The sequence below is a fragment of the Adiantum capillus-veneris genome, chromosome 13, assembly GCF_014529385.1.
Source record: "Adiantum capillus-veneris isolate H3 chromosome 13, ASM1452938v2, whole genome shotgun sequence".
Taxonomy (NCBI): Eukaryota; Viridiplantae; Streptophyta; class Polypodiopsida; order Polypodiales; family Pteridaceae; genus Adiantum; species Adiantum capillus-veneris.
The window spans coordinates 48,995,798-49,022,660 of NC_140943.1; the positions used below are offsets into that span (position 1 = coordinate 48,995,798).

The 26,863-nt window shown below is 43.3% G+C and overlaps 1 protein-coding gene across 2 annotated transcripts; it reads left to right on the forward strand.

Moving 5' to 3' along the window:
• Positions 1-356: 356 nt before the first annotated feature.
• Positions 357-26,863, forward strand: LOC147443954 (pleiotropic drug resistance protein 1-like). 2 transcript variants are annotated; one of them, XM_086526740.1, is made up of 24 exons: positions 358-1,205; positions 1,427-1,547; positions 1,797-1,879; positions 1,963-2,047; positions 2,514-2,673; positions 2,772-2,848; positions 3,263-3,316; positions 3,413-3,503; positions 3,864-4,165; positions 4,240-4,521; positions 4,630-4,946; positions 5,021-5,181; positions 5,265-5,368; positions 21,900-22,062; positions 22,149-22,250; positions 22,420-22,580; positions 22,686-23,018; positions 23,129-23,419; positions 25,008-25,091; positions 25,170-25,303; positions 25,384-25,611; positions 25,721-25,892; positions 25,985-26,239; positions 26,364-26,863. In XM_086526740.1, exons 1-24 carry the CDS (start codon positions 859-861, stop codon positions 26,637-26,639), a joined length of 4,383 nt encoding a protein of 1,460 aa, XP_086382866.1. In that variant the 5' UTR covers positions 358-858; the 3' UTR covers positions 26,640-26,863. The 2 variants fall into 2 exon arrangements, with proteins under 2 accessions (XP_086382867.1, XP_086382866.1); XM_086526741.1 differs by lacking the exons at positions 4,630-4,946; positions 5,021-5,181; positions 5,265-5,368 and having other exon boundaries at positions 357-1,205.

Below are 26,863 nucleotides of genomic sequence, written 5' to 3' on the forward strand. Positions count from 1 at the left end.
GGCATTCACTTAATATTTCAAAACTCAAAACATGTCCATTTTTATTAGATTTACACACTGTTCATTTAAATGAGTGCCACTAACCAATCAACACTTTTTGCTTATCAAAAAATGCTTGAAAATACAACTAAACTTTTTTTCCATTTTAGTTAGAAAAAAGAGAGGCATCTCTATAACCTTTGCCTTTTGGGCTGGCCAAAAAAAAAAAAAAAAAAGGCTTGTAGGACTCATTGAAGAATGAACCAAAAAGGGCGTGAAAGGGGACACTTATTTATTTGGCCAGCTTTGGAGTAGAAGTTTCCATCGGAAGACCTGGGCTGCTTGCAGTTGCCCCATTGCATCACGCAATGCATGCAAAGCAGTGCTCGCAGCCATATCATGGCCCCATTTCATCTATATCTTATGTTAAATGTGCCAGTATGATGCCACAGAGAGAGAGAGAGACAGAGAGAGAGAGAAGATCGTGGTATTCCTTTCTGACGTAGCCTATTGCATCTACTGCATGCAGAAAGAGAGGAAGAAAGACGACAAAGAGCCGCATCTCTAGAGAGAGAAAGGGGGGGGGGGGGGGAGGGAGGGAGGGAGGGTGGCGGGCATCCTTACTTGACAGCGCCCCGACCACTCTCTCTCTCTCTCTCTCTCTCTCGCTCTCTCTCTCACACACACACCACACCCACCCCTCTGCGCTACTTGGGTTAAAGCTTTCGACAAGCTGCACAGGGCCTTCGACTATGCGTTCTTAAATCTCTCTCTCTCTCTCTCTCTCACACACACACACACACACACACACACACACGCGCATTTCGTGCTCATGTACACCCTTATTCCAGGGAGTGATTGACGAGCCCGTGTCTCCAGATGGCTGCATTGCCTGCAAACGAAGTTGGCATTGGGTGGGGCGATGCACGCAGCGCCAGCCAGAGAATCTTTGCAGTGGACGATAATGTCTTCGCCCGACACTCGAATGCGCGTGAGGATGATGAGGAGGCGCTGAAGTGGGTAGCATTGGAGAAGCTTCCCACGTTCGACAGGCTCCGCAGGGGGTTTCTCCAAACTGTGAATGAGGATGGCAAGTTGATTCAGGAGGAGGTGGACATTAAGAAGCTTAGCTTTGCGGAGAAAAGTCAGCTGGTTGAGAAGATTTTGCGTGTCATCGAGGATGACAACGAGCGCTTTCTGCAAAAGCTACGAGAGAGGATAGACAAGTATGGAATTTCAGATTGCAAATGTATAGAACAACTTGGATTATTTTAAATCAGTCTTGGTGTAGTTTTTTCAATCTTTCATCAGTGAACTTAATGGTTTTAGGTGCACAATCTTCCCATAGAATGTCTAGTTAATACACTTGTACATATCTGCTTATTCATTTGTAGCAAGTATATAGCCTTCAGGATGCATCAACTTTTGCTTGAATTTTTCATCTCAGTGTTGGCATTGACCTACCCAAAATCGAAGTTCGATTCGAAGATCTCAATGTTGAAGCCGATGTCCATGTTGGAAGCAGAGCACTGCCGACTCTCTACAACTTCTTAATCAACTTGGTGGAGGTAAACCTCCTCCTAGCCAATTGCAACAAATATAAACAAGTATAGTAGGCATTTATCATGACAACAAACCTTTTACATGCATGGAAGTCAATCTGCACAAATTCATTAGACACCGCTTATATTATGAAGCAGGCTGAAGCAAAAGCAATGAGAAAGAACCATTGATCAAAACAGTTGGCAAAATGTTTTTGGGTTTGTCCAAATTGTCATATCCGAACTGATCGCAGAACTTGCATATTACAATGTTAGGGACTTTCCAGCTTTGTTGTACCTGCAAAGAAGCATAGACTTCACATACTGAAGAATTTGAGCGGCATCATTAAGCCCACCAGGTGAGTTTGCCCAATCCATGTTATTGCTGACATATTGCCAGAAACGGTATAGAAACTTCTGACATTATTGCTGACATTCACAGAATGACTTTGCTTCTTGGACCTCCAAGTTCAGGGAAAACAACCTTGCTGCTTGCTCTTGCAGGAAAGCTACCTCCTGATCTGAGGGTATGTGTATAAATGATTTTATTACCTTTATTCTCTGAGTGGCAGTTTTAAGAGAAAGTATCAACTTGAATGAGGTTTCATTATGCCACATCTGGTAAAATTTCAAGGGCTAGTGCCTACGTGGCACTAGTGAATACCCTTGATTTGAACGATCTTAAAATTTCAGGGCAATTGCTCGTAGGCAAGAGCCGCTCGAAATTTATCACGCTCCATGATGCTTGCTGATTTTGGGTTATTCCCAAATCCCTAGCTTGTTTCTTGCATATACTCGGTTTTAATTGTATCCAAATTTTGAATTATCAATATGTTACAAGTTATGACACTTATATGTCCACTCAGAAATAAAGTACCACATTTTTCCATGTTTAGTAGTCAGGGGGCAGATGACTAATTGGGCTAATTGTATGTAATATAAAAAGAGATAAACCTTATAAGATTACAAAGTAACAAGGTTTGTAGTTGTCAGGTTTCTGGCAAAGTTTCCTACAATGGGCATGAGATGAAAGACTTTGTCCCTCAGAGGACCTCTGCATATATCAGCCAGCATGATGTACAACTTGCCGAACTCACTGTACGTGAGACGCTCGACTTTTGTGGTCGATGCCAGGGCGTGGGGACAAGATACGGTAGGTACTACTTACTGTTGCTATTTTGTGGGTAAACTGTCTTATGTGCCCAGTCTGAAAATGTTAATCCGTTTCTTTTACATACATAACTTAAACAGATATGCTGCTAGAGCTTTCTAGACGAGAAAAGGCAGCAGGAATCAAACCAGATCATGATATTGATGTATTCATGAAGGTAAATGAAGTCTTTGATTTTTCCTTGTTAGATAAGAAGGATACCTATCAAAACATAGTGGGTATGGTACTAAAGATATGTGATGGAGATGTTTATCCAGAAGTTAACATGCCACGAAATTTACATGTCTGGTTGCGTATAAAAAGAAAGCTTATTGGATGTAAAGCATCAACCGCAATCCTTCCATTGTTTCTCCCACCATTTTTCCTTTTGGCGTTTGATACAATTTTTTTCATGATCATACTGTTAAATACAACAAGAATATCAAATTGAATGTATATAACCGATGATACTTGTAGCCTTGTAATTACAACAAGAGATCCGTAATTTTTTTTGAGATTTATGTTGTGAAGTGCATGCCTTTGCTATAAGAATGTCCAGATTTAAGGAATGTCTTGTCTTCTGACTTTGCAGGCAGTTGCATTGGAAGGACAGGAAACAAGCATTGTTACCGATTATGTCTTGAAGGTTTCAATATACGTGTACCAACTGCACTTTAGCAGAAATTTATTATATATGTATGATGACTACTGGTTGATCAAAGTCATGTTTTTTCTGCCATAGATTCTCGGTCTGGACATATGTACTGATACCTTGATTGGAGATCAAATGAGAAGAGGAATATCAGGAGGCCAGAGAAAACGCGTAACAACAGGTAGGTGCTAGACATGTTTGAAAATATGAGAGACTTTTAATCAAGCATAGAAAATTACAAACCGATTTGAGAATCAGTGCATATATTGTTTGACTATATAAACTTCTATATATATCTATATACATATATATGTATGTATGTATCTGTTATAAATATATACACATACATATATGTAAGGAATTGACCAGCTACCTGATAGAAGTTGTCTGTTTTGCAAAATGCTGATGGTGATGAAGTCTTTTCTCCAAATTATGCTTAACGAGTCATATATAACTTCAAGTTCTGAGCAGTATGATGAACCTTGAAAATTGACAACTGAGGAACATCCTTTTAACATGCACACGTATCATGTATGTGTAGGGGAGATGCTTGTAGGACCTGCAAAAGCCCTTTTCATGGATGAGATATCCACAGGCTTGGACAGTTCCACCACTTTTCAAATAGTAAAATGTCTGCGACAGATAGTACATGTCATGGATGCAAGTATGCTTGTGTCACTCCTGCAGCCTGCACCAGAGACATTTGAGCTTTTTGATGATGTGATACTCCTCTCTGAAGGCCAGATTGTTTATCAGGGTCCTCGAGAGCTTGTCCTTGACTACTTCACCTCCATGGGCTTCAAGTGCCCAGAGCGTAAAAGTGCTGCAGACTTTTTGCAAGAGGTGTGAGCTTAGAGAAGTTATTGATCTTGGGATACTGACATAATTTAGCTGATCAACATGTTTTTGTACCTTAGGTAATTTCAAGGAAAGATCAAGCGCAATTCTGGGCAGATCAAAGCCAGCCGCACAGATACATCTCCGCCGCAGAATTTTCAGAAGCCTTCAAATCATTTTACCTTGGTGAGAAGCTTCAAGAGGAGTTGTCGGTTCCGTTTGACAGATCAAGGAGTCATCCGGCAGCTCTTTCAACCAAAAGGTTCGGCCTGCAGAGAAGGGCTCTTCTCAAAGCCTGCTTTGCAAGGGAATGGCTGCTCATGAAACGTAACTCGTTCCTGCACATTTTCAAAACCTGCCAGGTGCATTTTATGCAATCCTTTCCTTTCATGCCTTAAAAATTTCTTTTCCTACACTAGACCCAAGAAGCGATCAATAACTGTTCCTTTGGGCACCTTCTCGAACCACAGGTAACAACCGTAACCCTTATTGCTATGACCGTGTTCCTTCGGACCGAGCTTCATCAAAATTCAGTGGCTGATGGGAATTTATATGTGGGTGCTCTATTTTTTGGCCTGGTACTTATCATGTTCAATGGGTTTAGTGAGATGGCTATAGTAGTCTCTCGCCTGCCTGTGTTTTACAAACAAAGAGAGCAATTATTCTATCCTGCTTGGTCATACTCCTTACCAACCATAATAATAAGGCTACCCTTATCCTTGCTCGAGTCTCTTATCTGGGTTTGTTTGACATACTATGTCATTGGATTCACCCCAGAGCCTAGCAGGTTAGTGGTCTGAGATTGACCTTGCCTTAGCCATTAAAATGCTGTTTTGACTAAGTATCAATTGGAATCAACAGGTTTTTTCGCCAACTTTTGGTACTGTTCTGTATTTCGCAAATGGCATCAGGCCTTTTCCGCTTTCTTGGTTCAGTTGGAAGATCAATGATCATAGCAAGTACATTTGGATCTTTTGCGTTAATGATCGTCTTTGTATTGGGAGGATTTGTTATTTCAAAAGGTACATGACTTTTGTTGCTTGTGCTGCTGGCATCGTACTCTTCAAGAGCATGGGGAGTTGATTTTACTGGATTGGTATGGCAGATCGAATTCACAAGTGGTGGATCTGGGCTTATTGGGTCTCCCCTGTTATGTATGGGCAGAATAGTTTGGTTATCAACGAGTTTTTGGCAGATCGTTGGAACAAGGTTACTTATCATTCAGCCTCTTCTTTATAGATATAGTTACATTTGTGATGAATCATCTAGGTGCGATTGTTTCAGTTTGGTTGTCAGGTTGTGCCACTATCCTTGCCACCTTCTAATCCTATCTCTTTTTTTTCCCAGAAAAGAAAATCTTTCCATTAAAATCATGTCAAGGGCACAAACCCTAAGGTAAACAACAGAGAATCAACCATAAATGGTATCACCAAAAGATAAAAGTCCTAGGGAAATCTAAAGTACAAAATTGCCTCAAATCAAGGCTAGGAATGGGGATTAAGCCTAGACGACCTCCTAGGCTTAGAGGTCTTCAAAGCCTTCTACTGGGAAGACTTCTTAGCAATTTCTGGCAAAGAAGGGAAATGCCGCTTGTAAGCTGAATTTATGCTGCTGACAAATCAGTGCCTGGAGGACCAGGTGGTGGATCAAGCAGAGGTGTCAAAGAAGTATCTGAAGAGGGAAGAGAAATAGGAGCTCTGTGTCTATACACAAGCCTTGGAGCCTCTGTCCTCTGAGCTCTTCGTCTTCTTTTCTTTGCTTCCTTCCTCCTGGTTTTTTCTGCTTCACGTCTTGTCCTTACACTAACACCTTCCAACCTTCCATTTGCATGAAGTGCCTCTTGTTCTGATGCGTGCTGCCTCTGATCAAGAGATATTCTCTAACTTGTACAAATTACAATAACATGGCCCTTCCTGCCACAAATAAAGCAGTGGCGAGTAAGACCAATGAAGAATACTCTCTGGAAAATCCTCCCCCCCCCCCCCCCCCCAACCCCCCGGATAGTCGGGGATGCATGGAAAACCGCCAAAGTCTGATGGACATTATGTGGATCCAATGACGCACTTCAAGCTGAATTCGGTCACCAAAGATAGGATTATAAGTGCCAAAGGACCTTAGGATGCAGTTCATTTATTTCTGCAGTCAAAAGGAGCTCATATAAACTGGCACATATCTTGCCATGTGTATTAAAAGGTGGTTGTGTGAACCTTCAAATGGTTAAGGATATCTTCTAGACCGAAAGCTCTAATTTTCATATGGTGGCACAAATTAAAATTTTCGAAGAGATCCCTCTTAGAAGGCTAAACATTCATGATGTTATTTGATTCAATGTTTACAAAAAGGGACTAGGCACTACACAAACTCAAAATCAATTCAAGGCATTGTCTGCATCTGTAACACCCAAAATTGGAAAGGCCTTTTGTCTTAAACTTGCACAAAAGACATATCCTTTGATTTTAGTTGCATTTTGTATTCACCTTGCATTCATTGATTAGTTTTCTTATGCATGTATCAAAAGAAAGTTGACATATATCAAGTCAAGGCTTAATCAGGCACTGACAATTGTCTGTGGCTCAAGGCTTGAGGAAATTATGGTAAAAAATAAGCATTTTGTCATGCCAAGGGTAGGACTAGACGGGCACGGCCCGGGCAATGTGCCGGACACACATGCAGTAAAGGGGTCTATATATGGAAGAGGGCCAGGGGCCTATATATAGGATGGTTGGGAGGTTATTCGCATGTCTATCTACCCGCTGTCCTCACATTGGTATCAGAGCAATGTGGAGAGGAAGGAGCAGGGAAGACGGAGATGGTGATTGTTCATGGCGATGCATGGCTTTCACGGAAGCTCGGTCTCTCTCTCGCTTTCTCTCTCTCTCTCTCTCTCTCTCTCTCTCTCTCTCTCTCTCTCGCTTTGAGGAAGGACGAAGTTGTTGTGGGCTGCATGAAACCATGCAAAGGACCAGCAACCTCTTCCATGGTGTTATTGAGGAGCCTGGTTGTGGCTCTTGCTCGGGTAACAAACTTCAAAAAGGTCATGGCGGTCATGAAAGGTCGACAAGGCAGGAAACGGTTTCATTTGAGAAGAGGAAGGTCTAAACCGGCTGCAGACTGCGCGTGAAGGGGCTCCAGTGCACCAAGAAAGCGTTTTTCGACCTGCGTACAATTGCATGCAGAAGGGCTTGATGAATTCGCGTTGCAATTTGAAGAGTTTTTCGTCACATGAGCTTGCCTGGAGAAGGTCTGCAGCGGCTGCTTGGCCTACTTCCTTGCTCACGCTGTCTGCAGCCGCTATGCAAGGAACAATTTTTTATGTTTTTTATGTTTTAGTGCCCTAGCTTGACCATGCAAGGGCACTTACCCACGGGCAAGGCCCCTATTTTCAGTATCTTCTCCTAGCATGCATGAGGGAGATTCTAGCGTGGTATCCTTGAGCAGCTGCATGCTTGGAGATGTCAACATCGACGTCATGGTTCTTGGCACGGTTTTGGCAGCGCCATAACCTTAACGGCTTGGACACGACAATCTACATTAGAAGCACAACTTCTCCCTATGATGGGCATCCAACAGAAGTAACTCGACTGAGCATGCTCGTCAGGCACGGCCTGTTGTTCTGCTTGGTGAAGGGGCAAAGCTCCTAGGCAAAGACGATATTGTTGATCGAATGGCAGCTATATTTCCCGCGTACACGGACGAACGCCATGCTCATCAGGTTGGTCTTTTCTTACTTCCGAGGATTTTCTTAATCCCTATGTGATGCTATTTTGCAGACTTATACAGAACGAATTTCTAAGCTTGATATTTGATGCAACGGCAAGGCCGGTGCCTACTTCGGCTCCGGTGCCTACTTCGGCTCATGCGTACACAGTTGTTTTGCATGGTTGCATCGTTGATCGGCATGGCCGATTTCAGGGCGACTAGCAAGAGCCCTGAGTTTGGGCTTGCGGAGAAGCAAGGTTTCTCTACCTATAATGCGTTCATGAGGTACGCCATTATCTTTTTTACAAAGTTCTTGTTGGCACCGGAGATTGATCTTATTGCACCGCTGTTTTGCATGGCCAGATTGATGATCGGCATGGCCGATTTCAGGAATGTCTGGCAAGAGCCTTTCTTTCTTTACCTTTGAGTTTAGGGGTGCGGCAAAGCAAGGCTTCCATACGTATACATCGTTCAACCGCACCATGTGGTGATTATCACGAACCATGGCACTCAAACCTAGGAGGTAAGAGCATGGAAGTTCACACAATTCCACATTGGTTGCAAATTGGGCAAGGCCCTTGACAGCATGACGTAGAGTAGTTATTGAGCAAGTGCTTGATAACTCTTGTATGCAATGGAATGATTGATCAGGGCTATCATTCATAGAGCCAAGCATGAGTAGGGCAGCCGATAGCGGCACACATGGTCGGCATGGCCGACTAATTGCCACCGTTTCTTGAAATCGGCGGTAAGTAAGATTCGTCGACAAGAGTACTTAATGAGATTTACAAGTAGACAAGGTCTATTGTTTGTGAATGATCGACAAGGTCGACTTTCTTTTGATATGACATACATTTGTCAACATGAATATCCAGTAGCTATGAGCTCTCAAGAATTTCATAAGTAAATATGTGAAGCACGGCTTCAATTTATGCATCTTGCATTGAGACTCCCCACATTTGGCATATGCTAAGAGCATACAAACTAGGGAAGGATTTACCAATTTGCTTGCATTGTTATGTCATTACATACACACAAGGTGTATATGATACACACGCCAACTCTCTCTCGCATAGCAAAATAGGCTACGAGCCTGATGGGAACGAGTTTCTCCATCACCGGTTCAGGAAAACTGGTTACAAAAAGATAACCAGATTAGCCAAATTTTAAATTTGTTTGTTTTGCATGTTTTCATGTTTACTTTGGAACATGTTGTTTGTCGCGTAAAGCAAAGTGTTTTGATAATTCGACATGAAGCGAGGCTTCTCCTGCGTGCCATGCTACTGCCCATTGCTTTGGCATCAAGGGTATTGGCACGCAAGTTTGGGGAACTGGTATGACCTGCAGTTTGCTCCCATTTTAGGTGTGGTGATATCCGGTTATGATGTCCCACTACCAATGCAGGTTGTGCAAGGCACTTCTGGTTTCGGCTCCCACGCTTGAGGCCGTCATAGTAGCCACGGGCTTACAAGCTTGCATGTAAGGCATGTTAGCCAGGTGGACTCACCTCCACCCCATCATGGATTACGCTTCCGCTATCACACTCGTAACTCTGTCAAGGACAACATACGTGATGGATTGTTTCATAGGATTGTTTAACATGATTGTTGGTTGCTATTAACACACAACAACACTAAAAGGAACCTCAATCTAAGACTTATTTTATGGGCAAAGTGCCATAGCTCAGTCGTACTCATACAATCACGACCCCTACAAGGTAGGTGGGTCGGAGTGAGTTGTGTTTCTGTTACCTCTCTCGATGAGAGCGTCATACCAGAAAACTGTGGAATGCTTATAGGATAAGTTGCACGTCAGGCATACGATGCGTAAGAGCACACAGCTTGGGCACCCACTCTAAACACTTAAGGATAGTTCCTCAGCCCAGCATGCTCTTCTTCTCTCGTTCTCTCTCTCTTTAAGGGAAAAATAAAAAAATCTTCTGAGAAGCTTTTGATACGTGTTTTGCTCGTGAGTCAGCCTGAGCCAAGGTGCTCTAACTCTCAGCTAGCACGTGGCTAAGATGCTACTCAAATTAGTCTTCATCGGTTCGTCCATTGAACACTAATTTGCACAAGGGCTATGAGCCACACAAGCTAAGAGCCATTGTCAGGCCAAGGGTAAGACCCAACTATTGGCATTCTTTGGGTGATTGTTTTCAAGACTGAACAGATCTACCCAGGGAAGTATACATCGACGTTAATGGACAAGCAAGGGTCTTGTCATTCAGGATGTTTACAGTGTCATTTTTGCACTACATATTTTCAGTGCGACACTCAAGTTGAGTTTTTGATAAATCTTCAACTCACAGCAGCTGATCTCTACAAGGAAGTATAGATACAGCAATCAGTTGAGACAACATGGCTGTCCACAAGAGCTAGGCAGTTCACTTGTGTGGATTTCTTGCTCTCTCTATAGCACTACGGAGTGTCTATGGACATATTGTTTGGGGTACGACGCGGAGGGTGATTGCTAAATCACCCCATAGGCATTGAGGATCACAGTTTGATCTCTCCCAGTTAAACTTTCAAGGAAAGAATTCCGCAATCTACCACACGGTAGTGGACGAATCTAACTTTTCGAGTTGATTCCAATCATTATGTACACGGTTAACTATGTTGGTTACCGTTGCCTGCTAGTTGAGCAGTTTCTACAGAGGGTCTTACCAAGGGGTTTGACTACGTAGATGTTAACCAAGGGGTTGGATTGCGCAGGCAACACCCACGGTTTCCAGTGCAAGTCGTATAAATACGCTTGAATGTTTCAAAGCCATGCCAAGGGCATGTTAGAACAGAGTATTTTGGACCGTAGCGTCCACTATACCTTATGCTGTTACGAACCTAGTTGTAGGGTTCGATTTGGCACATGTTGTCACATGGGATACAACATGGTCTTCGAACTCAAGGAGTTCAGTTTAGCCAGTGTGGAGCATGATAATGAGGGTCCCTCTCACTCTTGTCGCGGAGTGTTTGCAATTACCTCCACACACAAGTACCAGCTCGTACTTGATGGATGTCGCTTTTCTTGATATCCTTGTTTGAGACATATTCCACATGTGGAGAATATGAGTCTCTTGGACTGACACTGGCGCCAACTTTTTACCAATGTGTCGCGACGAAGTCCCTAGGTGCTGGTCGCATCCATTGGTTCGACCATATTAAGCACACAGTATCAGGAGCAATTTCAGTGGCTAGAAATTGTCGGGTACTAAGTACAAACTCGTTACGATTACAAGTGCTGTGAAACCACCTTAACGGAGGGTCGTTTCTACATATAGCTAAGTATGCTATGTACATGCGAATGTCTCATGGTTGGTACCTAGGTGTGATTGGGTTGTCACATTCTGTTATGGTCCAACTTTTGTTGCCAAATATGCTATATTCATGAGAATGTCTCATGGTTGGTACCTAGGTGTGATCGGGTTGTCACATTCTATTATGGTCCAAATTTGTTGCAAGACTTTCACGTACGTACCGTGGAAAGTCTCGTCATGGAATTGCGGTTCGGATATGTTTGTGTTAAATGCATGCACACTAGGTGTTATGGGCCCTAGTGTTTAACACAAATTTATTCGGAGCGGCATGCAAATTCATGGACATTATTGTTTCTGCAATTTTTTGCACTGCCAATGCAATCTCTCTTGTAGATTTAGTATGAGTTTCCACCCTGCCTGTCACAAATGCGGGCACCACGTGCCAATAGAAAAGAACAGACTGAACAGACTTTTAGCACTTCAATAACAATTGAACTGAAAGAGAGAGACGACATGCGACACGGAGTGGCGGAAGTCCACCCCAGGGAGTATTGGCCCCAAACCTTGGCGCCCCTTTCGGTATTTCTTTATATTGCATCATCAAAGTACAAGCCGGTACTCGAGACTCTGCACCTTCTCCAGGAAGCATGCCAGAGAATGAGCCCTAGCCTCATATTTAAAGGCCCTTGGCCTGAAAAGCAGTTTATATGAAAAGCTTTCAAACTCAAAAGCTTCTCGTCCAAAAAACATAAAAAGTTTTCAAAAACTTTTGGTCCAAAAAGCAATGCCAAAAGCTGCCAGCGCAATTTACGGAAATCCGTACAGCTTGCCACGTCATCATGTCAGTGCAATTTTCGGAATTTGTCTGCTGCCTTAGGGTTAGGGTTAGGGTTTTTGGCAGAAATTAGGGTTGCAGGTTTTAGGGTTAGGGTTTTCAGAATTAGGGTTTTCAGCAATTAGGGTTTCTTGCAGAAATTAGGGTTTGCAGGTTTTAGGGTTAGGGTTTTCAGAATTAGGGTTTCAGCAGTTAGGGTTTCTGGAATTAGGGTTTCAGCAGTTAGGGTTTTTGGCAGAAATTAGAGTTTTAGGGTTTCTGGCAGAAATTAGGGTTTAGGCCCCTGTAAGTTGACTCCATTCTTTAGGCTTTGACACGTCAGGAGTTTGTTACATCTCCCCTTCTTGAAAGAGAGTAATCGTCCGCGATTACAACATATCTGCAAAACAACTCAAGTTAGCTCAAAAATTTTCGAGGGTCATTCCGAGGGACAATCAGTTTGCTCTTTTTATTGAGGAGTTAGCTTCTCCTTTCTGCTGTTTTGATCAAGGAGTTAGCTGCTCCTATCGGATGTTTTGATCAAGGAGTTAGCTTCTCCTTTCGTCCAGATCGGAACTCTTGATATTCCGGCGTAGTAAAATTAGCCATCACACCCAGACCGTACTGATCTTCCACGGGTGTCTTGATGCACTAAAATTACATACCCAGGCAATCTCATCCAATTAGGAATATTCAGTGGTTGGCACATCACAATGCAACACAAATGCTCACATATGCATGTTACAAGACATAGAAACATAAAGCCGCCGATGAACACTCCTCCCGCATAACCTAACAAGGTCCTGGCCGGGAGATATTCAACGACTCCCTCATCACTCCTCCCGCATAACCTAAAAAGGTCCGGGCCGGGAGATATAGAGGCCTTTTACAACCAAACGCCCCCTAGACCGCAGCCTGCGTCGTTTGGAGGTGCTGAGAGTAACCACTGCTCAGACTTCTTAATACTCCTCCCGCATAACCATCCAGGTCCGGGCCGGGAGTCACAACAATAATTATTTTACAAGCATACAACCAAACGCTTCCTAGGCATCGGCCTGCGTCGTTCGGAGGTTTTCAAACATACAGCGAAACGCTCCCCAGGCATCGGCCTGCGTCGTTCCGAGGTTCAAACAATACCAAAACAGTATTTACCACTTCTCCACCCGGGAGTAAAATCACCAATCATTGAAACCAGTATCAAACCAGAGTCAAACAATTCAAATCGGCACCAAAACAGGTTCAAAACAGATACCATCCATTTCAAACAAATTCCAAACAGGATCACCAAATAAGCTCAAACAGAACTCAAATTTAAAAAGCAATCTCGACATCAGTCGAGCTCGAAAAGTCGACTGACTTTCCATCCTGAAACCTGCACCAAAAATTAGGGTTAGGTTTCTTCCATAAGGTCGTAGCCGAGCACAGCATGGTCCATCAGCTCTTGGACAAACAGTGTTTCTTTAGCGGCGATGGTAGTCCGAAGAGATAGCGATCACACCGAACCTCCAAGGTCATCTGATCGTAAAGAGACATCTACTGGGAGATGGCGAGAAACTTCAAGTTATAATCTGCTAGGGTTTCCATGGTAAGCATTTCAGGATACCCCACTCTGCCAGAAGTTGCACTCCGAAGGATAACTTCGGGCAAAAAATTTCTTGAAAGCTTGCCAAGTCCTTGGAGTATGCTGCTTGGTAGCTGTAGACATCAACATCTGCATGACACTGCTTCTGAGAAAAAAAAACAGTGACTTGAAACAAATCTGGGTCCTTCTCTTGCAAGTGATCTTAATTGGTTTATGCCCTATAAGACACTGCGGTGAAGACGGGAGCGTGCCCGATGTGCAATGAAGTAAGGGTGGGAGTGGCTAATAAGTCCGGGTTGGGAGTGGCTGATAAGTCTCAAATAAAGCTGTGTCTGCTCTTTTGTAGGACCGGTATGCTTTCAGAAAAGCACACGCCTGATGCTCTGATACCACTGTCACAAATGCGGGCACCACGTGCCAATAGAAAAGAAGAGACTGAACAGACTTTTAGCACTTCAATAACAACTGAACTGAAAGAGAGAGACGACACGCGACACGGAGTGGCGGAAGTCCACCCCAGAGAGTATTGGCCCCAAACCTTGGCGCCCCTTTCGGTATTTCTTTATATTGCATCATCAAAGTACAAGCCGGTACTCCAGACTCTGCACCTTCTCCAGGAAGCATGTCAGAGAATGAGCCCTAGCCTCATATTTAAAGGCCCTTGGCCTGAAAAGCAGTTTATATGAAAAGCTTTCAAACTCAAAAGCTTCTCGTCCAAAAAACATAAAAAGTTTTCAAAAACTTCTGGTCCAAAAAGCAATGCCAAAAGCTGCCAGCGCAATTTACGAAAATCCGTATAGCCTGCCACGTCATCATGTCAGCGCAATTTTCGGAATTTGTCTGCTGCCTTAGGGTTAGGGTTAGGGTTTTTGGCAGAAATTAGGGTTGCAGGTTTTAGGGTTAGGGTTTCAGAATTAGGGTTTGCAGCAATTAGGGTTTCTTGCAGAAATTAGGGTTTGCAGGTTTTAGGGTTAGGGTTTTCAGAATTAGGGTTTCAGCAGTTAGGGTTTCTGGAATTAGGGTTTCAGCAGTTAGGGTTTTTGGCAGAAATTAGGGTTTTAGGGTTTCTGGCAGAAATTAGGGTTTAGGCCCCTGTAAGTTGACTCCATTCTTTAGGCTTTGACACGTCAGCAGTTTGTTACACTGCCATACAAGGTGATGGCTGAGTATGGGTGTTCGTGATTGGTTGGTTGAAACTCCAATCTGCTTTCAACCTAGTTGGTTGTTTCCATTCCATATCGAGTATATGGCTGGATAATCAATGATTGAGTCATAGTTTGTCGTCAGTCGTGGGCGACTGTCTGTAAGTGGTTGGGGGAAAGCACCTCACTCGTACTGTTGCTATTCATCCCGCGTAGGATGGGTAGCTTACAAGCATTCTATTTAGTACTAAAGGATATGCAAAGTGCATACGTTAGTAAAGCACGCTAAAGGATATGCTAAGTGCATACGTTAGCAAGAAGTGAAACAACTAGATCGGTTACCTTTCTGGTTTTGAGTTTGCTTCATACGATGAAAGGCATGTTACGGCTAGTTCTAGTCTCTGTATGTTATTCTCAAGTTAGCAACCTTAATCATCAGTTTGGATGAGGTTGACTATTGGCAAGAAACCACCGCAAGTCAAGGACTTGGTTGCTGCTGATGAGTATGTCAGTATAGTACTGTCATGGAAAGATGAGCCGAGGTTATATTGCACATTCCAGTAGCTTCAGAAAGTCTGAAACCTGGGTATGCATTTAAAAACCTCTTAGTTGTGATAACTCGTTTAGCATTCTCAAGTGAGTTCTAAATGGAGCCTTCACGCTCTTTTGATTATGAGTCGGTTAACCAAGACGGTTGCACAGGGACAACAATGTAGAAAATCAAGATGTTACTCTTGATTTCATTGAACCTCCCAATGAACCGGGTTTTGATTCAACGAACCGTTGGATCCATGAGGGATGCCACGGTGGAAAACATTAGTGTTCTTATGAAGATACCACCACTTGTGTTTTCGAGGACGAAAACGCTTCTCCAAGGGGAGAGTAATGTCATGCCAAGGGTAGGACTAGACGGGCACGGCCCGAGCAATGTGCCGGACACACATGCAGTAAAGGGGTCTATATATGGAAGAGGGCCAGGGGCCTATATATAGGATGGTTGGGAGGTTATTCGCATGTGTGTCTACCCGCTGTCCTCACACATTTGATGTTAACCTGCATTTGTAATCATCTAAGTTGCATTGTAATGTGTCGACCACTGGATACATTCCAAATTGGGTGAGATTGCCTGGGTACATGACTTTAGTGCATCAATACACCCCTGAAAAGATGTGATGGCTAATTTTACTATGCTAGAATATTAAGAGCTCCGTTATGGAATGAGAAAACTGATTGAGCCTCGGGAATGACCCTCATATGTTTTTGAGCTAACTTGATTGGGTTTTGCAGATCTAATCGCGGACAACTACTTTTTTTTTTCAAGAGGGGGATATGTCACAAACTGATGAAGTGGCAATGTATCGAGAAGCTGGCCGACCTGCAAATCCCAGCCGAGGGGCCTAAACCCTAAAAGAAGAAACAGAAGAAGACTACTTTCCAACTTACAGAGACCGGCCGAGAGGCCTAAAAGGTATAAGGGGTTAAGATTAAAATCCTAAACCAATCAACTTGCAGTTCAATGGCCGGGGGCCATTAAAACACACACACTCACACTCAATTTTGTGTGGACAACTGATAACGTGGCATGTTGTACGGATAGCCTTCGATTTGCGGAAACCTATGATGACGGGGCAATGTTGTACGGACATCCCATTGGGCGCATGCTTTTGGACCTGAGCTTTTGGAACAGCTTTTGAGTGAGGCCGGGGCCTTTAAATACGTGTTGTGGGCTCGCTCTCTGGCATTCTACCGCGCGGAGAAGCAGAGAAGAGCTGTAGGGTTGTAACATGTTGGAGAAATACCGAAAGTGGTGCCACATTTTGGGGCCATTGCTGACTGGGAGTGGAGCTCTGCCACTCGGTGTCTCTTTGTTCTTTCTAGCTGGCACATGGTGCCATCCCGTTACACCTCATTCCCCAATCAACTCTAGGGAGATATTAGATCCACCATGGGCCAAGAGGTGAAACTATAACAGGAAAATTTTGATAGAGAAAGTCTGGCAGAGTTTAGAGATGCAATCAACAGGTTGTAGAGAGAGACAATTTGCCAAGAGAGAAACAGTCTAGAGAGAGAAAATGAAGTCTCCACTAAGGATATAGAATTCAAGGAGAGAGATGCACAACATAGGAGGATTTTTGTATTGATTAAGAGTTTAGTGTTGACCACTTTTCTAGAGTGAGAGTATTTGTGACTTACTAGACAAATGCAATGATTGGTTGCATCTCTGGCCTGGTCAAAGAAACCCTAACCCCAAAGCTCACACACTTTGGGAAATTTCACCAAACACCGATATAGAAAAGAACCTAAAAACGACACAAACGGGATGTCTGGGGAGCGTTTCGTTGTATGCTTGAAAACCTTGGAACGACGCAAGCTGATGTCTGGGGAGCGTTCCGTTGTATGCTAGAAAACCTCCGAACGACGTTGACCGATGTCTGGGGAGTGTTTTGAGTTGTTTTGCAGATATGCTGAAGAACGGAGTCACTGTGCAGATCTCGACTGAGGGGCCTAAACCCTAAGAATAAGTAGAGGACGAAGAAGAAGTTACTACCAACTTATGGGACCCCGTTCGATGGGGCCCAAGTGACACAAGAGAATAAAATAAATCAGGACACCCCCCCCCCCCCCCCCCACCCCAACACGCACACACACACACACGTGGAATAGATTACATGGCGATTGTACGGAATTCCGGATTTTTCGTTGATTTCTGATGTGGCAGAACTGTACGGATTTTCGCGTTTCATGCTGACATCGCAACCTGTATGGATTTCCGTGATTTACGTTGGCTGATTTTCAGCGCCAGCTTTTGGGGCCAGCTGCTTTTGAGTTTAAGGCTTTTCATGTAAACTGCTTTTGGACCTAGGGCCTTTAAATATGAAGCTAGGGCTCATTCTCTGGCATGCTTCTGGGCGAAGGTGCGGAGGATGGAGTACCGGCTTGTATTCAGTTGTTGAAATATAAAGAAATACCGAAAGGGGCACCAAGGTTTGGGGCCAATACTGTCTGGGATGGAATTCCGCCACTCCGTGTCGCGTGTGCTCTCTCTTTCATTTTAGTTGTTATTGAATTGCTAAAAGTCTGTTCAGTCTGTTTTCTATTGGCACGTGGTGCTCCTTGCGACAAATGATCTACTCCGATTGAAGTATTTCTTATGTTTCCTCAACCTCAGGAGGTTCCTCAACAATAGGTTGACTTGGAGGCGGTTCTACATATGGCCAGAGTAAACTAACATGGAAAGCATTGTGGATCTTCCAACTAGACGGTAGCGCTAATTGGAACGTCACATCGAAGAAGTAGGAGTAGAGGGAAGTTTTACCAACTTGCAAAGTCTTGCCGAGTGGCCTATTTTTAAAGAGGAGTTTTCACCAACTTTTGGGACCATGTCCGATGGGGCTCAAGTCGCCTAAAGAGATTAAATAAAGCGGGACCCACTCACACACACACATCTGCGGGGAGCTTGATGACGTGGCAAATGTACAGATGCGCTATAGTGCCACGTGGCAAACTATACGGTCGTCCACAGTTTATGTTGGCAGTTTTCGAGCTAGATGCTTTTGAGTTTGAAGCTTTTCATGTAACTGCTTTTCCGAGGCCAAGGGCGTTTAAATATGAGCCAAGGGCTCATTCTCTGCTCCACGTTGAGGTGCAGAGGATGGAGCACCGGCGATGTACTAAGTTCAAGCAATATAAAGAAATACCGAAAGGGGCGGGTTGTTATTTGAAGTGATTAAAGTTGTTCAGTCTGTTCTTTTCTGTTGGCTCGTGGTGCCTGTCCCCGTGATAGTGGTATCAGAGCTTCAGGCTCGTGCTTTTCAGAAAGCACACTGGTCCTACCAAAGAGCAGACAGAGCAAGATGGCTCTTTCAAGTTTCAGAGAGAAATTTATCAAAGAACCTTCGTGTCCTGACACCGACTTATTAGCCACTCCCACCCTTACTTCATCGCACATCGGGCACACTCCGGCCTTCATCGTTCTGTCTTACAGTCTTACAGGCCATAAGCCATAAAGATCACTTGCAAGAGAAATCTTTTTTACAAGTCCCTGTTTTTCTCAGAGGCAATGCCATCCAATGGTGGATGTCTATAACTACCAAGCCACACACTCCAAGGATGTGGCAAGCTTTCAACGAAATTTTTGCTCAAAGTTACATGCCTTTAGACATCTTTCTTTTCGGTGTAGCTTCTCGCAGAGTGGGGTATTTTGAAATGCTTGCCACGAAAACCATAACCATCTTGCAATAGATGTGTCTTCTCGAGCTGATAGCCTTGGGGGTTAAGTGCGATGACTACTATCACTGCTACAGGAACATTGTCTGTCGAGGCTTGTTTCGACTACTCAAGAGCTTATGGACCATGCTGCGGTCGAATACAACCTTATGGAAGAAACCTAACCCTGATTTTGATGCAGGTTTCAGGATGGAAAGCCAGTCGTCTTTTCGAGCTCGACTGATGTCGAAATTGCTTTTTAAGTTTGAATTTTGTTTGAGAATCTGTTTGAGAACTCGTTTGGTAATCCTGTTTGGAATTTTTTTGGAATGGATGGTATTTGTTTTAAATCTGTCTTGGTGTCGATTTGAATTGTTTGACTTTGGTTTGAATACTGGTTTCAATGCTTGGTGATTTACTCCCGGGTGGAGTAGTGAGAAATGATGTTTGAGAATGCTTGCACATACTCATGGCCCGAACCCTTGTGGTTATTTGCGGGGGGAGTGTTGAATGTTTGAAAAGTGCTGTTTTTACTCATGGCCTGAACCCTTGTGGTTATTTAGGGGGGAAGTATTACTGTTGTTACTGCGGGAGGAGTGATGAGGGAGTCGTTGAACAGGTCATGGCCCAGACCTGGATGGTTATTTGCGGGGGGGGGGGGGGGGGGGTTGTTCATTGGCGACTTTATGTTTCTATGTCTTGTAACATGCATATGTGAGCATTTGTGTTGCATTGTGATGTGCCAACCACTGAATACTCCTTATTGGATGAGATTGTTTGGGAAGCTTCAAGCCAATGACCTAGGATATCAAGAGCTCCAATCAAGAATGAGACTCCTTATTGGATGAGATTTTTTTGGGAAGCCAACGACCCAGGATATCAAGAGCTCCAATCTAGAATGAGACTCCTTATCGGATGAGATTTTTTTGGGAAGCCAACGACCCAGGATATCAAGAGCTCCAATCTGGAATGAGAAAACTGATTGTCATCAGAATGTCCCTCGGAACTTTTTGAGCTAACTTGAGTTGTTTTGCAGATATGGTGAAATTGCGGACGAGTAATTTCTTTCAAGAAGGGGGGATGTCACAAACTGCTGATGTGTCAAGCCACTCAAGAACGGAGCCAACATGCAGATCCTGGCCGAGGGACCTAAACCCTAAGTGAAGAAGTAGAAGGAGAAGTAGTAGCAGGAGAATAAGTTTTACCAACTTGCAAAGTCTTTCCGAGTGGCCTATTTTTAAGAGGAATTCAGACCAACTTATGGGACTCTGTTCGATGGGGCCCAAGTAACCTAAAGAGATTAAATAAAGCGGGACCACACACACATACACACACAAAAAGATTTGCATGGAGCATAATGATGTGGCAGCTCTACGGACGCCCGCGCTTTGCAAATATGGCAAACTGTACGGAATTCCACGATTTATGTTGCTAGTTGATGACGTGGCAGGCTGTAATTATTTCCCTTGTTTTGTGCTGGTTGCTTTTGGACCTTGAATGCTTTTCATGTAAACTGCTTTTAGAGGCCAAGGACCTCTAAATATGAGCCATGGGATCTCACTCTGGCAGGATGCATAGCAGAGCCATGGGAGTTTTACTTAGTTGAAGCAATATAGAGAAATACTGAAAGGGGCGCCAACGTTTGGGGCAAGTGCTCTCTTGGGGTGGAATTCCGCCACTCCCCGTCTCGTGTGTCGTGCATCTCTTGCACTTCAGTTGTTATGTCACAAACTCCGGACATGTCAAGCCACTGAAGAACGGAGCCAACCTGTAGATCCCGGCCGAGGGGCTTAAACCCTAAGTGAAGAAGCAGCAGTAGAAGAATCTTTACCAACTTGCAAAGTCTTGCCTTGTGGCCTATTTTAAAAGAGGAGTTTCCACCGACTTATGGGACCCCGTCTGATGGGTCTCAAGTGACCTAAAGAGATTAAATAAAGCGGGACACACACACACACACACACACACACACACACACACACACACACACACACACGACGTGGAAAGCGTACGGACGATCGCGTTTTGTGCTGCATTACCACGTGGCAGACTATACGGACGTCTGCGAAATGCGCTGATTGTTGAACGGATTTCCACAGTTTACACTGGCAGCTTTTGAGCCAGATGCTTTTGAGTTTGAATCTTTTCGTGTAAGTGCTTTTTAGAGGCCAAGGGCCTATAAATATGAGCCAAGGGCTAGTCTGCCACGTGTCAGCTTGTCGGCGCCTTTTACGGACTGCTGCCATGTCAATAGATTATGTGTCTGAGGGCTTGCCACATCACCAGTTTGTGACATATTCCTTTTTCCAATTCGGATTTCCTGCCAGACCAATGGAATATTCCCTTTCCGATGCTCCTATCACCCATCACGTGACGCATCAGAAATATTCGTTTCCCGGTCTCTCCTACCGAACTAACGGTACAACCCCTTCGCGTTGCTTAATGTCACCCATCATATGACACATCAAAGTTATTCGTTCGTGATGGCTTTTAATAGTTCCAGTAGATCTACATTTCCTAACCTTTACGGTTCAAGTAAGTGCACACAAGTAAATATCCTAATTTCATTAAATAGAAATTACTTAGAAAAATAAGAAAATAGTCCATTTAGCAACAGACTGACACAAAACTAAGAAAGAACCAACTCTTATGGTAGTAGATACCTATAATGGAATGGAGTAATTTCCACCTGTGGTAGGAGACCGGCCAAACCACCCATGGGAAGCGGTCAGAGGTGCGAATGATGGGAGACAGACAGTGGGACCAGCTCCGTTTTGAAGAATTGTGCCTAGATAATTCTCTAGATATGCAATCTCTATATGGAGATTGAGAATCAGAAAAATCTGGGGTCAATACTTTAAAAACCCCAACCTTGGATTGTTAAAGTACAGGAGGATAATCATAAGTATGTAAAACCACGAAGATGCATAAGCCAATTGCATAAGTATGGCCCATTGCATCTCTTTGCAAGTGTAGATGGGGCAGCAATATTTTATTGCATAAAATAGCTAACTGCTGTGTAACATTTAACCAAAGACTTTCTTTTACAGCCCTACAATGGGAGTATTGACGCAAATACAATTGGAACAGCTGTCTTGAAGTCGCGTGGATTCTTCACAGAGGAGCATTGGTACTGGATTTGCATTGGAGCTTTGATCGGATTTGCCATATTGTTCAATGCTTTATTCACATTGGCACTTACATATCTCAATCGTATGGAAGTTTTTGAACGAACAATCTTGTTTTTCACCATATGGAGTATTCTCTTGTGATTTTTATTCACGATGTTCCGTTTGCAGCTCTTAGTAAGCCTCAGGCAATATTGGCCAGTCAAGATTCAAAGGACTCTAAAGGAAGCAGTAAGGGCATAGAGTTATCTACGTCAGCTCACTCCTCAAATGGTAACTCCAAATTAAAATAGAAGCTGTCTGCAAATTGAAGCCCCCTTTGAATGCTCTAGATTTCTTATTTAAAGCATGCTTTCTGACCGATATAACCTCACATCAAGTGATAAATAGTTTTCAATGCTCATCTGATTTCATAAATGTCTCTCAAAATGATTGCCTTCAGGTGCAGCAAGCGAATCCAAAGAAAAGGGATCCAATGTGCCCTCTAGTGATTTTAAAGGCACTGAAATTACAGTCACAGATCAAAAACGTGGAATGGTTCTTCCTTTTCAGCCGTTATCGATTGCATTCAACTCAATCAATTACTATGTTGACATGCCCATAGTAAGATTTTTTATGCCCTTACAAAGTCTTCAAGTAGGTCCAGAGTTAAGAGGGTAAACTCTATCCCTTACTCTTTTTGAGTTATCATGTACTGGTACCATGCAGGAAATGAAAAGGCAAGGAATAATGGAGGAGAAACTTCAGCTGCTGCAAGATGTAAGTGGTGCCTTCAGACCAGGTGTGCTGACTGCTTTGGTGGGTGTTAGTGGTGCTGGAAAGACTACCTTGATGGATGTGTTAGCCGGAAGAAAGACTGGAGGGTACATAGAGGGTAGCATTAGCATCTCTGGCTTTCCAAAGAAGCAGGAGACATTTTCTAGGATCTCAGGTTATTGTGAACAAAATGATATTCACTCTCCGAATGTTACTATTGTGGAGTCGCTTGTATTCTCTGCATGGCTTCGTCTACCGAAGGAAGTGGACAAGACAACCAGAGTGGTAAGAAGTATAGCACTGCAATAAGCTACTTGTATTTGAGACTTGAGTGCAGGGAAATAGTAGTCCTTGCTGTTTCTCATGAACATCATATAGGAATATTTTCTTTTTAGATGTTTGTGGAGGAAGTCATGGAGCTTGTTGAGCTGACACCCATCAAAGATGCTTTAGTGGGTCTTCCTGGAGTCAATGGGTTATCCACAGAACAGAGAAAGAGACTTACAATTGCTGTTGAATTGGTTGCAAATCCATCAATAATCTTTATGGATGAGCCCACCTCTGGCTTGGATGCAAGAGCTGCAGCAATAGTCATGAGAACTGTGCGTAACACTGTTGATACTGGACGAACTGTGGTATGCACAATACATCAGCCAAGCATTGACATCTTTGAAGCCTTTGATGAGGTTTGTTTGAGGCCCTACTACCACTTGAGCTAATGAAATAAAATGCAGTGTTCCACATTCCACTTGGTTAAACTCCGAAGCTTGAGAGCTTTTCTTGCATTTTCTTTGAGTGTTTGTGATAGGTTTGGCAAAGATCAATATTTGAGTCATCTGATTATGCGAACCTGCTTGAAAAATTCCTGACATATTTGCGATGCATCTTGATATCCAAAGGAGAAAAAAGGTTTGTCCTTCAAAGGAACTACTTGAGTTGTGCTCAGCAAGCACATTTCTGAAGAAACCTGTTCTAGCTAATATAGAAGAAAAAAGTCTGAGTCCCACTTGTATCATGTGGCAGGACAATGGGGAGTCATCATGCTTATCAAGTCCCACATGTATCATGTGGCAGGGTCATGGGGAGTCATCATGAGCTGTAGCTGAGCTTGAGTGGAAAAGAGAAGCTACCTATGAGTTCTACATGAGTTCCACTTATCACCACCACTGCTTGAGCTATGTAAAAAGCAAGGCCCATAGTTACATGAAACGGGAAATGGGAACAAGATTGGCAAGACCATTCAAAACGTACAAGGCTTGATCTTTGCAAGGGAACAGATTAGAACGTCCTCTTGGAAATAAAATAGTTATAATGAACATCCTCTTGGAAATAAAATAGTTATAATTTGTATGCCCTCTTAGGGACTTCCTTAAGAAATGGCATGGCGGAAACGAGAAACGGGTGTCTTTGTATCTCTATGCATCACATACCGAGGAGCGCATGATTTACTTGATGAGATGAAGAACAACAATAGTAGCATACCTTCTTAGGCTTCTCCTTGACTTGCTTGGTCTTCTGTCCTTTGGAAGGATGCAGCTTAAATAATGCTTTAGTCGGTAGCCATTCACCTTCCTAGGATGCTCCTTTCCACCCAAGTCCATCAATTCATAATAACTGGAATTGAAGTCCTTTTTGACAATGTATGGGGCCCCATGTAGTATTGAATTTGGCATCAAGCCTGTTATTAAGGCGATTATTGTACCTTAGCACTTAGCCCCCTTCCTTGATTCACTTGTCTTTTATTGTGGTGTCTATCTTATCTTTTGCTTATATGGCCTTCTCCAGTAGAACTCGTAGGTAGCTTCTCTCTTTCACTCAAGCCCAGCTAAAGTAAGAAGACGATCCACCCATGCCTCTTCTTCTCCTTTTGCACCCTTGCCTATGGGTCGCAATGTTGGAGTCTTGATGTCTTGAGCTCAATTGGCTGCAATGATTCTTGAAACAGAGTTTCCGATATGATGAGCCCCAAAATGGAGTTTCCGGGTAACTATGATTGTCAGCTCCAAGGCCCCCTTTATCCCTTGCCATGAGTCTGGCCAAGCTAGAATAAGTTTTGTTTAGTGGAGCTGGGATGGCGAGAAACAGAAGCTCTCATATGTTTGCTTTATGTTATTGTTGTTGTTTAGAGTGGTTATGCTACTGTCTTTGTGTTATAGTTGTTGATGTCCAGTGGTTTCACCTTTGGGCTTGCAGACACTCAAAGAGTTTCAATTATGCTGGTTGGCTGTCTCAAATTTTACATTGCTAGCTAAGTTGACCTTCTTTGTTGCGCAGCTGCTTTTGCTCAAAAGAGGTGGGCAAGCCATCTATGCAGGTCCTTTGGGTATCCATTCTTGCCATCTCATAGAATATTTCGAGGCAAGACTCTTAAATTGAGCCTTAGCAAACAAACTTCACCTTTTAATCACAGCCTTTTAAGATATCGGTACTCTACAGGGAATTCAAGGAGTTCAGCCCATTAAGGATGGGTACAACCCTGCAACTTGGATGCTTGACATTAGCTCACCATCTGCAGAGGCTCGCCTCAATGTTGATTTTGCAGAGATCTACAGGAATTCTTCTGTGTATCAGTAAGGGATTGGCATGTTAAACTTTTATTTGATTTTGGAATGATACTGTTGATCGTTAATGATCTGCTTCTTGTGATCAGAAAGAATCAAGCTCTAGTAAAAGAGCTGAGTGTTCCCACACCTGGTTCCACGGAGCTCTCATTTGCAACCAAATACTCGCAAAATTTTCTTGAGCAGTGCTGGGCCTGCCTCTGGAAGCAACATTGGTCATACTGGCGCAATCCGTACTACAATGCTGTTCGACTTCTATTCACAGCTGCTATTGGTTTTCTGTTCGGAACAATATTCTGGAATCTGGGACACAAACTGTAAGGCTTAATGTTTTTTAACGAGCAGTCGTAATAGGCATGCCACAAGCACGATCAGATCGGAGTTCTTTGTTTCTTATACATGCATTATTGTTTGTAATAATTGCAGGGACACAGTTCAGGATGTGTTCAACCTCATTGGTGCGATATATTCGGCAACACTCTTTCTTGGATTCAGCAATGCAAGCACGGTGGAACCTGTAGTTGGTATAGAAAGGACCGTTTTTTACCGTGAGAGAGGGGCAGGAATGTATTCTGCGCTCCCGTATGCCTTTGCTCAGGTTCTCCACAGATAGATTTGCTATGCATAGTGTCTGCTCATCTCGATTCAATATATGTACTAAAAATCATGGCTTTGTTTGTGAGCTTGCAGGCTGCCATTGAAGTTCCCTATGTTTTCGTTCAGACCCTGATATATGTAATCTTTGTATTTTCAATGATCAATTTCCCATGGACAGCAGTCAAATTCTTCTATTTCTTCTTCTTTATGTTCTTCACCTTTCTCTATTTCACTTACTACGGAATGATGAGCGTGGCCATTACACCAAATGTTCATTTTGCGGCGATAATTTCATCAGCCTTCTTCACTTTCTGGAATTTGTTCTCTGGGTTTATCATCCCTCGGAAGGTAAATCAAGCCATGGATTAAGTTTCTGGCTGTGAGACGACACGGGAAGTGACTGGGGCAGTTGAATGTAAATGTACTTCCTACTTTGATTTGCTTATGATCAAATTGGCTGTTTGTTTTGCAGAATATTCCCATTTGGTGGAGATGGTATTCTTGGGCTGATCCTATACAATGGTCCATTTATGGCATTATTGCATCTCAGCTGGGTGACATTGAGACTATTGTCCAGGATCCTGATGCTGTGGGCACCCAAAAGTACGTGAAACAATTCATCAAAGACATACTTGGATATGATCATGACTTCTTAGGAGTTGTGGCAGTGGTGCATCTTGGACTCACAGTCATATTCTTGTTTGTCTTTGCTTATGGGATTAAGAAACTCAATTTCCAAAGAAGGTGAATCCCAAATTGATCCGAATTGAGGTTAAGCAGAAGCATGTCACCGATACATGCCGCCGTGGTACTATGCCTTTCTATGAGTCCCTTCAAGGAGAGGGACTACTCCTTGCAATGTAAGCAAAGGGATTCTTTGAAGGGCCAATGGAATGCAAGAGTTGATTAATATTTTTGGCTCTGAAGGCAGCTGCTTAGCTCCAAAATTTTAATGCATCCAATACCTTGTGA